Below are 16,215 nucleotides of genomic sequence, written 5' to 3'. Positions count from 1 at the left end.
GCTCCGTCTGTCCGACTCAGACGGACGAGGTGGTGGCGTGCCCAGATGACGCGTGTCTCGTTGTCATTGTCCTATTGGTATGATTTGCCCTGTGAGATATTTTTGCGTTTCCTTCGTGATTAGAGCCACCGTGTCGTGTTGCTGAGTTGCCGCGGCGGTGCTCTGTCCGTAGTGCCAGGCTGGCTCGGTGGGACCGGCCGGTGCTGCCCGGAGCTCCGCTGTGTCTGCTCCCGACCCCCGCGGGTGCCGCGTCTGCTCCCGGCGCCGCGCCGGTGCGGCGCCTGTTGCGTCCGCCGCCGTGGACCGGCCGCGATGATCGACCGCCGCCTAATGGCCTGTCCGAAATGGCCTCTGTCGCGCCGCTCGACGTGACCGCTTAATTGACGGGCTGGCTCCGGGTCGCCGGGTCGGTGTGGGAGTCCCGTCCCGGCCGCCGCCGGCTCCGGGTCGCCGGGTCGGTGTGGGGGTCCCGTCCCGGCCGCCGCCGGCTGGGGTCGCCGAGTCGGTATCCCAGTCTGTCGCCACCGCACTGAACCCTCCCTCCGTGGGCGGGTCGGTATAGGAGTCTCGATCTCGACCGCCGCACTGACCTCTCCCGTCGAGGTCGGGTCGGCCGCCGCCCCGACCTCTAACCGTCGAGGGCGGGTCGGCCGCCGGCCGCCAGTCAGGATCCGGGCGGCCGGCGCCACGCCGTCAGAGGGCCATTCCGGCCGATGATTGTCCAGCGCCCGGGCCGGACAGGCGGCTGTATCCGAGCTGAGTCCCCAGTCCGTCACGGGCTCCCGGCTGTACGGTCAGAGGAGCACGGCACACTCGGATTCATCGAGCGGGAGGGCGCCCGGCATCTGCGACCCAGTCCCGAAAATCACCCTTTAAACGGCAGGACTGGGCTCGTAATTACCTGACCAGGGTCAATCCGGTAGACGTCGCGATGATCTGCATTCATCCGCATCGGCGATTACAAAGACCTGGCTTAATCAGGAGTCTCTCGTTATCGTTGTTGAATCGTATTGGATTTTCCCCCTACGTGGCACCAATGATTGCCTTGTCACTGTTGTCCGACCTCAAAGCGGGCAACCACGGATAATCTTGATTTTCATCTGCATCTGCCTCATTTTTCATTCTAGTAAAATGCATTTGTTTGTAGTTCTTCGTTGACTCAAACAATGTATGCTAAGTTTTAGCGTAATTTTTCCAGTCATTGCGTAATAAAGTTGTTTCAAGCGGAACACTGAAAACCAGGGCTGCGGAGTAGATGAAATTTCGACGACTCCGCCGACTCCTTCTCCGATTTCGGCTTTCAAAAACCAACTCCGACTCCGACTCCGCAGACCTGGGATGGCTGCTGAGTCGATGGATTTTCGGTGGCTCCAACTCCGGCTTCAGTTTCCAAAATCGACTCCGACTCCGGTCACAAGTGTCGACTCCGACCAACTCCGACTCAACAGCCCTGCTAAAGACACCTGATTTCGCAAGTACTGAGACAGTTCGTCGTATGCTCAAAATGTTTTTGAATTCATGACTGAAGGGGCTTCGCTTGTTGTTGTTGTTGTTGTTGTTGTTGTTTCCCCTCGGCGGCAGGGTCACTGCCGCGAAGCCTCCCGGCTTTGAAGTCGTCTGGTCGCTGCCGCCAGGGCCGCGACGACGTCCGCGCTCCGAATCTCCCCGTGCGACGGGTGTATGGTGCCCAGCAGGCGGAACCTCAGGTTCATCAGGGCTGGGCAACGCAGCAGAACATGTCCGGGAGTGTCCGCCTCCTCCCGACACACCGGACACCGTCCCGCTCGGCATCCATGGTCATTGCAGCCAGGGCACTCCACCGTTGGGTTACGACCGATCCTGTGCATATACTGGGCGGAGCCCGACCAGTGGCCCGCCCGCAGCTGATGCACCTCTACAGCCGCGTGGCGGTCCAGATCAGCCGCAGATGGAGGCAGGCGCTCACCCCACAGGTCCCGGTACCACCCGCTGGGGCGCTGTCTTCCGGTTCTTGCCCTCGCTGCTCTGGCGGTCGCCCTCAGCACGGTCCTCACATCGAGGGGACCTCTTCCTGCGGGAGCGCCGACGCCTCCTTGGCCAGGACGTCGGCCCGCTCGTTCCCTTCTAAGCCGCAGTGAGATGGGACCCATTGAAGGTGGAGCCGGCGACTACCCTCTCTTGTCAGAAGGCTGAGGGCATCCCAGACTTCGCTGTTGAGCTGGGTCCGTTGCTCTGAAGGGCCGCTTCTGAGGGCCGCCGGGGCAGCTTGGGAGTCCGTACATATTATGATGGGGACATCTTCGTGAGCCGGGTAATCCAAGAGGTGTCTCAGGGCCGTGCGGAGGGCTACCATCTCGGCCCGGTAGCTGCTGCACAAGCTACCGGCCAGGGCACGGAGCTCTTCTGATGAGTCATCCGGCCACACGATGAGTGCTCCAGCGCCGCCGTCCCTGAAGCCCTCCTCTGCTGAACCATCCGTCCACACCCAGGTGGCACACTGGGGGAGGGAGGCCAGACAGAGGGCAGCCTCTTGTCTTCGGCGATCAGCGGGCGATCCAGGTGGTGGGCGCGTCCCAGCCTCCAGGTCAAAGGTGACCGGTGCGGGTCGCAGCCACGGTGGGGTACGGGGCTGAAGGATGGGCTCCATCCTCGCCTCCACTCCAGCCTCCGTCCACGCCACCTGTCCCACTTCTCTCCAACCTGTCACCGACGCCAGCCGCTTCACTGCCGTGCTGTCCGCAACTCGCCGGAGGGGGTCCTCTTCTGGGAGGGCTCGCGCCTTCGCCAGCAGTCGAGCAGCTAGCGTGGTCCGTCTTGAAGCCACCGGAGCGAGGCCCGCTTCCGCCATCAGCGCGTGTGTCGGGGTCGCTTGTCGATCGCTTGGGCGGATGCCGAAGTGCAAGGCTGTGGAACGAATCAGGCCTTACTGAGCTGGGCCCATACTGAACCCAATCTGTCGCCGGAACTGCCCACTCATCACCACCTCATGCCTTTTACATGATTGGCACAGTTGAAACGGCAGCTCACTGGGATCAATGACTATTGAGCTCATATACGGCTCATTTGGCTCCCACTTTCCATCATCGAACTGGCGATAACGTCTCACCAGATGGTACAGCGGTTGTATGCCTAGTGACACGGCTACACGCCGGCTAAATGTTGATGCCTTGCACACGAGACATGCTCCATAAACTCTTGTTTGAGCTCGCTGCCTTCGAGCCATCGTTGTTGCAATGGGGCCGTAAAATACGACCGAAAACATATGACGATGACGTCAGACGTTTACGTCATGTGACCGCGCCTTGTTGGCCCCACCATGGAGTCTGACGCGGCACGTTCGGCCCACACGTTGCCAGGCTCTGTCACGTGACCTTGCCGTGTTGGCCCAGTGTGGAAGTCTGGTGATGTGAGAGGGAGATTCCGAAGCTACCGGCCGCCCACGGGGCGGTGTGCTCCTCGGCCGATCGTCTCCGCTGTATTGGTGCTCACTATACGGTGACCTGTTTGACTGCCGCCGGCCGGCCGGACATACACGGCGCCATCCACCGAGTGGTGGGTGGCAGGGCTGACGGAGGAGCAGCGATCGACCGGCCGGCCGCCGCGCTGCTGGGCACACACCGGCCGCCGTATCAGGTGTTGGCGCTGACTGGGTGAGGTCTGATGAGGTCTCCCGGGACCGGCGCACCGCCACCGGTCATACGGGCCGGCGGACAGACAGTGCGCCTCATCACAGCTGCCGGCAGACGACTGCCGTGCCGGAACACGGCAGCTATTTGAAGCGATGGCGTACATACTGGGCACGCTCATGATGAGAAGCGGGGATGTGGCTTATTGCAAGTGTACCGCGGGTATTTTTTTCACATAGTCATATAGCTACATTTTCAAACATTTTGGCTTGTGTATGTATGTATATTGATTTCTTTGAACTTATGGTTTTGTTTTCCATTTTACTAATAAATCATTCATTCATGCGTGCAAATATTTATTCATTAATCCATTCACTCATTCATTAATTCACTAATTCATTCATTCATTCATTCATTCATTCATTCATTCATTCATTCATTCATTCATTCATTCATTCATTCATCCATTCATCCATTCAACGATTCATTCATTCATGCAATCGTTCATTCATGCGCTCATTCATTCATTCATTTGTTCGTTCGTTCGTTCGTTCGTCCATTCATGCATACACTCGTGCATTCATTACATACCTATCAATATCGTTGATTTTTGATAAGCGGCCCGTGCATCGAAGCATGTTGATAGACCGGGTATGCTCGGATTTTACCCGAGTCGCAGGACAATGCACTGAGGTCGGTGATGTAGGTATGTAATCCCGCACAGACCCGCTGATACGGCGCCGGTGAGACGGCGTTGACGCGGTGGTCGGTCCGGCACTTAACGGTCGCCACCTGGCGTGACTGGGCGCCGGAGCTCGCCGCCGGCGCCGGAGCCTCTCCATCCGCCGCTGCGGTGTCGGTGGATAACGCCGCCGGGGGCTGCGGGCTGACGTCGGGCGCGCGTCTGGGGCGCCCGCGGCCGGCATCGCAGCCGCCACCAGCGCCGGGGGGGTGGACACTAGACAGATGTGGACCATTCCCAATTGTGGTGTGCAATGTGCAATGTGGATGTCCTGGTTTGGTGCGCGGGCCGCGACGGGCTCAGAGCGTCTCATGGAGTGGCATGGGGGGGGGGAGGCGACGCGATAGGCCGATGAGGCAGCACCAGGTCGGAAAGTACCCATGTGGAGCCTGGAGCTCAGTGGGTTTCGTCTCGGCTCGGCTAAGATTTTATGCATTACGAGTTTCGATCGGTGGATGGCCTCTGAAGCTGATGGACCCTCAAGTCCGGCTGCCCTAAAATCACGTTGGTGGACTACGAACTTTGATGGGTGGCTTGTGAGCTCATTTATATGTTGATTGTTGATGGTACCCGCAGTTGCTAAATCGAATGATTTGTTTTACGAATGTCGCAGAGCTGACCTGACCGGCCGTGACCGCCGTCTACTCCCCAGGCGTCGATCGAGCCGTTCGCCAACCTGTTCGCGCTGACGCTGCGCTGGCAGAAGACGCTGAAGAAGTGGCTGGACGGCGCGTTCCTCGAGCTGGACGGCGAGAGCGTGGAGGCCGACACAGAGGAGTTCTCCAGGTACTTACAGAGCTCTGCAGGTGCTTACAGAGCTCTCCAGGTACTCACAGAGTTCTCCAGGTACGTACAGAGCTCTACAGGTACTCGCAGAGGTCTACAGGTACTTACAGAGTTCTCCAGGTACTTACAGAGCTCTACAGGTACTTACAGAGCTCTGCAGGTGGCCACAGAATTTTCCAGCTACTTACGTAGAGAACCGACTGGGTGTTCTACAGATACTTACAAAGCCGGCACGGACGATTTTTTTTCTTTTAGGTACTTGATGAGGCCAGAGTCCATCTAAGCACGAATTTGGCTAAACATGAACAGTGAACCGCTGCCGGTCTACTCAGGAATCACATTTTAACTTATTTATTTGTCTTATGTCTAGTATCTTTTATTTTCATTGATTCATCAAGCCTTTGCTTCCTTTGGCGTGGAGTTGTCATTAGGATCCATGCAGCACAAACCCCAGCGTATAGCCGTGCTGATTGCCGCTCATGGAGGAGGTGCTATCGCCGCCTGCCAGCCCGTCATCCGGGCATGGCTGGCTACTGCAGCCGGAGTCTACGGTGAACCTATATCAGGCCGCGTACCGTCGATCGCTGTACGGCCGGCTGAGCTTACATCGCAGGATGGGATGGCTACGACCAACGGGTCGACCTGTCCTAGCCAGTATGTGTGTGTTATAATTGAAGTCATGAATTATATTGAGCCGATGATAGTTAGGGTCGCACCACGTCGGTGAGAAGTGGTGATACTGTTGCACTGTTGCATGTGCCGACAGCTCCGCCCCGCTGACGGAGCCGGCAGGGACTGACTGACTGACTGAATGTCTGCTGGCTGGCCGTCCGATGACTGTCTGCTGGCTGACAGTCCGCTGTCTGCTGTCTGGCCGTCCGCTGTCTGCTGGCTGGTCGTCCGCCGGCAGGCACTGACTGACTGTCTGACTGTGACTGTCTGACTGTGACTGTCTGACTGTGACTGTCTGACTGTGACTGTCTGACTGTGACTGTCTGACTGTGACTGTCTGTCTGACTGCCGTCAGGGACATGTACAAGCTGCAGAAGGTGATCAAGTCGCGGTTCAAGCAGCAGATCATCGACCAGTCGTCGGGCCGCGGCCGCGAGGAGGGCCGGCCGCGCATCAACGTCGACGACCCCAACCCGGACAACCTGCCCGGGCCGCTGCGCATCTGCTGCAAGACCATCGAGCAGATCGACGCCTTCAAGGTTGGTACATACCTGCCGCTGCGGCACCGCCAGCCAGGCTTGTCATGGTGATTAGGGCAGGTGCTGTGTTGGCAATTTGGCACATTTATTGCTGTCGAACTTTTCACATTGTGTGGCATTCATTTCACATTGATGACAGAAGAATATCACCGTGCATTGGTATGTTTGTTCAGCGCGGCGGGTGTTTCGTTCATCTAGTCGCTTCATTTAGCTCGCCAACAAAGTGAGTCGCCCTGCGGTGGGCCATCGTTTATCGCTTCCCTAGAACGACCCAGAGCCACAAAGGAACTGCTGGTCTGCGGCTGCTCCAGCAAAGCGCCGCGTTTGGCCGCTGCCAGAGTCGGTTTGTTTGGGACAAAGGGCCGCCGGCGCCGATAGGTGGGCGACTGTCGTGTTTTGTCCATTACTGTCCGGTGTCGGGAGTGCCGCGGGCGGCGCCGAGGTGTGTGATGTAGCGAGCTGTCGGCGTTTGTTTGTGGCGCGGCCGTCCGCTCAGGTTACTGTGACGGGCGCGGGCGGCCGGCGGCGGCACCGGCCGACACCGCTCCGCCCCGGGGCGGTCTGAGGAGCAGCGTGTTCCGCCCGCCACAGCTGCCGCCTGTCGCCTCGGAAGGTGGCGCCGAGGCGGTGTGCTGCCGCCGATAACGATTGGATCATACACCTGTCTAGTTAACTGATTGCAGAATGTGACCTCCCGCTGGTGACTGGTTCAAAGTTTCAAACACATCGCTTGGTGCTCTGTGCCGCTTTGGTGCTCTGTAACATACCCTCTGGTGACCGATGACTGCCCCTCTGTAACATCCGCTGGTGACTGGTGCCGTCCGTTCACAGCCTGCCGCTGGTGCTGGTGCTCTGTAACACAGCCGCTGGTGACTGATGCCGTCCGTTCACAGACGCACCTGCCGCTGGTGACTGATGCCGTCCGTTCACAGACGCACCTGCCGCTGGTGCTGGTGCTCTGTAACACAGCCGCTGGTGACTGATGCCGTCCGTTCACAGACGCACCTGCCACTGGTGCTGGTGCTCTGTAACACAGCCGCTGGTGACTGGTGCCGTCCGTCCGTCCACAGACGCACCTGCCGCTGGTGCTGGTGCTCTGTAACCCGGGGATGCGGGACCGACACTGGGCCGAGATGTCCAGTATCGCCGAGCGGGACATCACCCCCGACTCGGGCACCACGTGAGTAGTCACCAACACACCAGCTACCGTATGGGTGAGCCCACGGCGGAGCGGGGCCACGGGAGGGGACTGAGCCACGGACATCACCCCCGACTCGGGCACCACGTGAGTATAAGTCGCTGATACACTAACCGTATGGATGAGCCCACGGTGGAGCGGGACCACGCCTGCTGAGAGGCCGAAACGATATTGGATCTTACTATAAATGTCAAGCTCATTGAATGTAGGTGGAGTTTCTACAACAAGTGGTGCTAAGATATAAGCCTCGCAAGGCTGCTCAGTGCTCATATTAAAAAAAAAAATCCGTTAATCTACGAAAGCCTACGCTCGCTTCGCTCGCTCCGTAATTAATCACCGTGAAATGGGCTTAGGCGTAAACATCCAAATTGTTGCGGGCGAAATATGTGCAACCAATTCATATGAACTTTCGAACATCTTGACTAACGAACTTCACAGCATCATTCTGGACGAATTTCGGGACAGAAAACGGGTACCTACTGAAATTGTAATGATGTTCGTTAGTGGCAACAATGCTAGTATCAAGATTGTCACGAAGGATGTCGAACCTCGACCGCAGCGGCCCCATATCCAATGCATGAGGATGGCTTCTAGAAATCGCTCTGGTATCGTTATTTTGGCATTCCATGATAGATCGACCAAAAATAAATAAAATTTACACCCTCATATTTTATTTTTTGCTTAAAATTGGTCTAATGGGTTGTGATGGGCGGGGAACCCAGCTGTGGCAAGGATTTTTTTCTTCGAACAACGGTTTCCGAGATATAGCCTCGGGCAGTTCCTGGAGGTCACACTGCAACCCTATGTTTGGCGGCTTATAACTCAGAAACTATTGGTTTTCTATGGTAAAAACTTTATATGGTTCAACTCGCAATCAACCAACAAACGTTTTGGCTATCTCGGATTTTCGATTTTTGAAAATTTTGATCACGTGACATCTTGACCTTTTTTCGAAGAGTGACCTTGATATTTTCCCAACTGAAAGTCGCAATTATGTCTGATGACGATTAAAGCCTTATCAATTGTCATTCATATGCGCAAATAAAAAAGTGGCTTTCGGCCTGCGTTGACCTCAGGTCAGGTCATTTTTATGACCTTCCCATTATTACGAGCGGGAGCGACAGCGAGATCTCGAGAACAAAGCGAGATAGCGACAAGTGGTAAACGGCACAAAGTACATGTAGCGCGGAAGGCTGATAGAAAAGTGGGAAAAGTGGTAAAGTGAAGTTGAAGTGTGAAATTCTAGTTAGAAATAAAGAAAACCGCCACCTTTCGTCCGTATTCCTTCGATAGACGGTCAAAGAGGGAAATGAGAAGATATAATAGAGGAAGAACAAAGAAAGTGAGAAGATAGAAAGTGGTGTAAGTCCTCCCTTGCAGACAATATTGCATCGGGTCATAGTCGATGCTTTATGTTATTTGAGGCTGGTCATTCTGGTACATTGAATCGGCTTTGCTTGGTTGAATGTCATATTAATGCTTAATTTTCTTATGCCCTCGAGTGTCATTTCATATAATCGTTCCGGCTGAGTTCGTCACAACTCCTACTGGACCTTATCCTAGGATTCATCCATCATTTCTCACCCTTTCACTCCTGATACCAATACTTGCATTCTCCCCGTACTTTAGCTGTGACGCCCCCAAAATACCCTCCAGTAGTGCCGGTGACCAAGTGAAAGATTGACCCCCAGGCTGGATAAATGTCCATAAACTGCATTATACATTCACGCTAACAGGGTCTTAAGTGTCGTCTTCTGTCTGCTATCCGCCATCTAACAAAGAAGCTAAATAAAAACTCACCGGAGGCTACCATGCTGTCCCATCCCGGGCCTGCCTCAATTTAGGGCCCGTCGGCCTGCCGAATTACCACTAACACAACAACATACCCTGTACCACGTCACTCGACGTCACCACATCTCGGCCTAACTTTTACGGGGGAGCCCGTCGACTCCGAGGACTTAACGCTGCGTACCCCGCTGGCTACGACTTACCGGCCTCACTAGCTTTTACAGGGGCTCAACTACCTTGACCACCAAAATTATCCGAACTACCTACATACCTCTCAATACTTCGTTAGCTTACCCTGCAACTCCAACTCAATCCACCTTTCCACCTACTGACAAACCTACCGACGTCACTACCTCACGACACTACGCTACGGCCCCTACTCTCGGTCGAAATAAGACGTGCAGACATTGTTGACACCGCCCTGACAATACAGACCTCTCGCTGTACGCACTCAACTGTACAAAAGCCATGTTGGTAGAAATATCGACATAGAAGCCGGGCACACAAGCCGTCTAGCCTCGAAAAAAAAAACAATTGCCCGTACGATAATAAAAAAAATGGAAACTTCCCGCCTCAACCTACTCTCGACTCCCTTACATTTCCCGAGGAATTCCTACCCATCGCGTCAATAACATCTCGCCTCGTACTACCTGCCCTATTCCTACTTCGCACTCGTATCCCTTTCCTTACGTCCCACTGTATAATTGTAATAGCGTAAAGCAACGGTTTAACGGAATAATCATTTCCCGACAAGGCTAACATCCTACTTTAGCCCTGCTCAAATCAACGTCTGGCGCCTCTTAACCCGTTCCTCGTAAATCCCTTTGTAAAATCATATCCTCTTCTCTCACCCTAAACAACTAACGTTTTTAGCTCACAAAATACGGCTCGGTCAAGGCGAGCACTCACAAGTTTAGCTGCTCGTTATCATTCCTATCTTGATCTTACTGAACCCACAATTTCCCTTTTCCAACGAGAAAATAACGACTATAAATGGGAAGACTGAAGGATAATGTATTTAGTAACGGGGGTCCAGATTGGGGTTCTCCTTCGGACAGGGTACGGCGAGAACTGATCACCAGTAACTCGTCGGGGCTTTAGGATGAGCGTATGGACGGGGTACGACAAGAACTGATCACCAGTAACTCGTCGGGGCGTAGGATGAGCGAATGGACGGGTTACGACAAGAACTGATCACCAGTAACTCGTCGGGGCTTGGGATGAGCGTTTGGACGGGGTACGACAAGAACTGATCACCAGTAACTCGTCGGGGCTTAAGGATGAGCGTTTGGACGGGTACGACAAGAACTGATCACCAGTAACTCGTCGGGGCTTAGGATGAGCGTTTGGACGGGCTACGACAAGAACTGATCACCAGTAACTCGTCGGGGCGTAGGATGAGCGAATGGACGGGGTACGACAAGAACTGATCACCAGTAACTCGTCGGGGCGTAGGATGAGCGTATGGACGGGTACGACAAGAACTGATCACCAGTAACTCGTCGGGGCGTAGGATGAGCGTATGGACGGGGTACGACAAGAACTGATCACCAGTAACTCGTCGGGGCGTAGGATGAGCGAATGGACGGGGTACGACAAGAACTGATCACCAGTAACTCGTCGGGGCGTGGGATGAGCGAATGGACGGGGTACGACAAGAACTGATCACCAGTAACTCGTCGGGGCTTTAGGATGGGCGTATGAAAGGAATGCAGGGCATATTTTAGTCGTTGATCCCATAAACAAACGAACGGATGTACATCCTAATATCTTTAATCCTACTTCCCGGATCCTATCCTGTGATCTATGTACTTGGAAGACCTTCGGAGAATTTACAGAAAACCTTCTACTGATTTCGGAACACCGTAACATTTCAATGAAAGAAAATCACTCACCTTTCTGGAACTTCTCCGGGCCAGCTCCTCAGCCTCCGACCAGTGCGCGGATGAATCAGTGTTCGCAGCTACCGTCTTTCTCTGCTGCCACCCATAATTCTCCCTTGTCCCGATCGTCCCGATTTACCCTCGTGTTCTCCCTCTCTTTCCGACCCTTCATTTCGTACTGATAACTTCCTACCCTTTCCCGAAAATTTCCCTCAAGACTCTTTATGAAAATAACAGATTGATATATTTGTGAAGCGAAGCAAAGCGAGCAAGCGCTAACAATAAAACAGTAAAGAAATGGTACGCCTCTCCGCCAACGACGATAAGTCACTGGTGAACATTTTCTTTTACACTGATATCTTACTCTGGTTTGATAATTCTACCTGACATTTAATCATTCGAGGTTTCTCTGCACTGTGACCCGCGGTTTGGGTTATGGCAGAAACTGATAAACTAAATATTGACAGCATAAGTCTTCCTAGCCAACCAAGCTAGACAGATCTCATCTTATTACACATTCCGGAACCAAGCCAGGTTCAATTATTGGAAACAAAATATTACCTACGCTGTATGTGCCAGTTTTCTCGCCAACCCACTAAGGTCCTGATCGCTACGAAAAGTTCTACCTTTTCCGCAGCTTCTATCATGGAGTAAATCCTTTTCCGAGTTACGACGCATTTTCCGAATAATAATCAATCAGGTAAAATCTACACACAATATTCCTAAATAAGCTTTGGTAACCCGCGTCCAGCCTGTACGGTATTGAAATTTAACTGTATTCGTTACGTTGTTAATTCATAATATAAATTTCTTAAACCCCGTTTAATTTACCCCACCCAGCCGCCAGGATAATCTCAGGGAACTTACATGGTGGGATCGGGCGTGTGTCACTCGGCCGGAGTCCCCCAGGGATCTGTCTGTCCGCCTCCGGCGGCGAGCGCTTCTCTGCCGCTCTGATGCGTCATTGCCAACTCTTCTCTGATTGGTCCATTTTCCAGGGTACCATCTGGGATGCAATTTATGTCTTGGAATTTTACTGGTTTCTTGTAGTTTTCTTGTATATTAGCTACGATTTGACGTCCAGCGTTTGATGTAACCTTTTACTTGAGTGTTTTCAACGTCCCCTTCCATTGCTGATGGATTTTGCGACTTCGGTCCTGTGCTGTCCCCTGGTGACCATTTGGGGCTCTTCGGGGAGGGGTTGGTGGCGTACCCTCGCGGCTCCGCCCCTGGGTCGTTGGAGACAGTCACTCGGCTCGGATGAGGCTGCTGACTCTGCGTCGACGGCGGCCGGTGCTCGGTGCTGACTCGGTTGGGATGAGTCGCAGAGAGGGCAGGCATGTGGCGATGACAGCGGACTGTGGTCATTGCGCCACAGCGGCTCATTCGGGGCCGTGATGTGCCTCTGTCGCTCATCCTGCGGGGTTACTGAGGACGGTAGTCCGTTCTAGACGAGAATTTGCTGACGCTACGGCGGCGGCGGCCGACCGGCTCTCTGTCCCGACGGCGCTGACACTGGTGGGGATGAGGTGCTGGGATGGAAGGCTTGTGACCAGAGCGCCACGGTATGATGACTGCTGCTGCTGAGTATGGGGAGGGGAGTATGGCGGGCGGCTGGGTCCCGATCTGAAAAATGTTAAGACGTCCCAAGATGTAGCCTTGCTACATCTCCAAACTCTTCCTGACTAAGCTGCGTCCTCGCAGCTTGCAATCAAAGAAACCTTCCCCTGAACCAACCCCTTTTAAAGCAATTTCCAAAACCCGTCCAGGCTGTAAACAGTTCTATCACAGTTACAACATTACGACAGTTCAACAGTGTTTATGGCAAGTTGAAAATTTCCTTATTAACATCGCAAACATACACTCGCCTGCGTCTTCCAGACAACTGCGCTCATCGGTGTCGGCTCGATTCCCGAGTCGACCGAGAGAATGGTTCGACTGAAGACCGGTTGCAGGCGTCGGTGCTGTTGATATTGAAGGTGTAGTTGGGGGTGACCATCAGCCTTTGGCCTATGGCGTCGCAGTAGCGGATGCCGTCGAAGTAGGCCAAGTGAGGTCGTTCATCAGCTCCACACGATTTGAAACCGTTACTGTTAAAGCAGAGGAACCGGTGTCGTGCGTCAGCCCGTGACGACCACCATGAGATTACACCGTTGTAGCCGTTAATGAGAGCGAAGGAGGCGTCAGCGCGACCATCCGGATCTAGCAGAAGAAGCAGAAGCGTAGCAGGGTCGTCCACCAGCGCGAATAGCAGATAAGAAAGCAGGGAAATAGTGTCGTCTACCAGCTCGGGACGATGTCGTAGATGAAGTAGCGGCGCAGCAGGGTCGTCCACCAGCTCGAACAGTAGAAGCAGCAACAGCGAAGCAGGGTTGTCTACCAGCACGAGACCCAGCTCGGAACAGTCGGAAGCATGACGAAGCAGTGAAGCAAGGTGTTCACCAGCTCGAACGGTCGTGCCGTAGCTAGCGCTCGCCTCATGTGACTGCGCGGCAGAGGGCGATGTGCCAGCATCGGGCTCGGCAGAGGTCAGCTCCGACTGACGATGTAGCCGATGCGGCCAGCCTCCAACAGGAACCGACGGCCACTGGGTCGGGCCATGCAGCAGAAGTCGTTCAGCGCAGCGGCTGGCTCGTGCAGATACGTGGGGTGGGTGGTGGGTGTGGGTTAGCATTGCGGCCTTGGGGTTGGGTCGGGGACAGCCGCTTCAATTACTTTACATAAGGTAGGACTAGGATAAATAACACGACCTTCGCCGGGGGACTGGGAAGGAACGAATAGCTTTAAGGACATGTAGGAATTTCCAAGTGAAGGATCCGTAATGCCATCTCATTCTGCTCCTCTACCTAACTTGGGACGGATTATAGCCAGGTGGGATATATGCGATCAAGGAATACGATCATAGGCACAGAAAAGGATTTTGTCCGGGTTCGGAGGGAGAGGATACTTGCAGTAGTTGTAGTTAACACGAGGGAAATATTGACTGAGTCATGGGAATGTGGCAATTGACAGTTCCGGACCAGAGTACGGAACCGGACCATTTGGGGTAAGGCCCGCAACCCCCGCCAGGCAATTCCTTGCTCAACAAGGTTCTTGAACAGACGATTTACTTGGTTTCCCGTGACTGCCCATAACATTTAAATTCCTTTTTCTTCCTTCATCTACTTCACATCTCCTTCCCTTTACATAGTGACCATCAATTCTTCAACTTGTCTTTTGATCTCTTCAATATCCCGGCGCACCGCTTCCTCCGTTGTTCTCAGTTTCTGCAGCACCTGCAGCATGTCATGATCACTCTTCTTCGCGTCATTCATCTGTTCAAGTTTCTCGGTTAACATTCGCTCCTGCTCTCCACATCGTTCTTCCCGTTCCCACGTGTGATGACGCTGGTACGGTTTGCTCCCTTTGTCCACGCTCCCCGCCTTCCAAAGATGATTTAACCCATCTCCTATAGGAATTCCTGCAATATCTACTGTCTCGCCATTTACTTTCGTCCTACAAAACTTTCCCCAAAAGATAAACATAGAGAAAATGGCATTTCCCTTACTTTACATCCCAAACCCTTGCACTTATCAAAGAGGCTTTACTGGTCGGGTTAGGGAGGATGACGTCAAGTCCTCGATGCACATCAAGCCAACCGTTCCCAGAGGTAACACCCTGTTCTTATTCCAATCCCGCCTGCTCTAAAACTTTTCCAACGCTTAAAACTATCAAAATTGAAGCTGATAATTCTGCATGTCTGATGATCGATATCCTAGGTTCCATGGTCGTTGAAGTCCTCCGTTGTCTCCCTCAAATGCGTGCTCATCCAAAAGCTTGACTTTTCTGCCTATCTGAATTTCTCGATTCTGCTGCCATTGTTATATACTTTCTTCGTAACCTCCTTGCCCGTTTCCAACATCTCTTCCCACAACTCCAGAAGCCTCCCGTTCCCTTTCAATGGTTTAAGCGTTTCCTCCATAGCGGTTCCGTGGTCTCAAACCTTCTTCGAATTAAATTGCAAGCTCAACCAATTTCTTCAGGAGAACCCCGGGACCCCGGCCAACGACAATTAAAGGGAACGGATAGGGGAGAATGGATGGCGGCTGGGTCCCCCAACCCAAAATATTCCCTTCCAATGCTTAGTGCCAACCAAATTCCTCTTTATTACCAACATAATTACTCCTACGTCAAACCCTTCTACAACAACATAGAAAAACAAGTTTTGCTTGCAAAGCGAATCCTACTAATGCCCTCGACACTCATGAGAAGCGAACATCCTAATTCACGTAACTATCCTCCTACCTACGTTTACTAAACTTCCTACTTTGTACGGGTCCGTGCGGCTTGCGCCAATCTACCAACTAAGACAATGACCAGAAAGCCCAAAGCCCCACGTTGGGCGCCAAATATTGTAGCGCGGAAGGCTGATAGAAAAGTGGGAAAAGTGGTAAAGTGAAGTTGAAGTGTGAAATTCTAGTTAGAAATAAAGAAAACCGCCACCTTTCGTCCGTATTCCTTCGATAGACGGTCAAAGAGGGAAATGAGAAGATATAATAGAGGAAGAACAAAGAAAGTGAGAAGATAGAAAGTGGTGTAAGTCCTCCCTTGCAGACAATATTGCATCGGGTCATAGTCGATGCTTTATGTTATTTGAGGCTGGTCATTCTGGTACATTGAATCGGCTTTGCTTGGTTGAATGTCATATTAATGCTTAATTTTCTTATGCCCTCGAGTGTCATTTCATATAATCGTTCCGGCTGAGTTCGTCACAACTCCTACTGGACCTTATCCTAGGATTCATCCATCATTTCTCACCCTTTCACTCCTGATACCAATACTTGCATTCTCCCCGTACTTTAGCTGTGACGCCCCCAAAATACCCTCCAGTAGTGCCGGTGACCAAGTGAAAGATTGACCCCCAGGCTGGATAAATGTCCATAAACTGCATTATACATTCACGCTAACAGGGTCTTAAGTGTCGTCTTCTGTCTGCTATCCGCCATCTAACAAAGAAGCTAAA

General features: G+C 53.1%; 1 protein-coding gene across 2 annotated transcripts in view; it reads left to right on the top strand.

Moving 5' to 3' along the window:
* LOC122390770 (dynein axonemal heavy chain 12-like) overlaps window positions 1-16,215 on the top strand; it is a 158,857-nt gene that overhangs the window by 69,819 nt on the left and 72,823 nt on the right. For both annotated transcript variants that reach the window (XM_043384026.1, XM_043384027.1), the window contains 3 exons: window positions 5,000-5,133; window positions 6,161-6,344; window positions 7,415-7,524. In XM_043384026.1, coding sequence (XP_043239961.1) covers window positions 5,000-5,133; window positions 6,161-6,344; window positions 7,415-7,524 — 428 coding nt within the window. The remainder of the gene's footprint in view (window positions 1-4,999; window positions 5,134-6,160; window positions 6,345-7,414; window positions 7,525-16,215) is intronic.

Source organism: Amphibalanus amphitrite, unplaced genomic scaffold (genome assembly GCF_019059575.1).
Source record: "Amphibalanus amphitrite isolate SeventyFive unplaced genomic scaffold, NRLGWU_Aamphi_draft 000408F_arrow, whole genome shotgun sequence".
Lineage (NCBI taxonomy): Eukaryota > Metazoa > Arthropoda > Thecostraca > Balanomorpha > Balanidae > Amphibalanus > Amphibalanus amphitrite.
The sequence above is the reverse complement of the archived record's forward strand: the minus strand, read 5'-3'. Positions and strand labels throughout refer to the sequence as shown.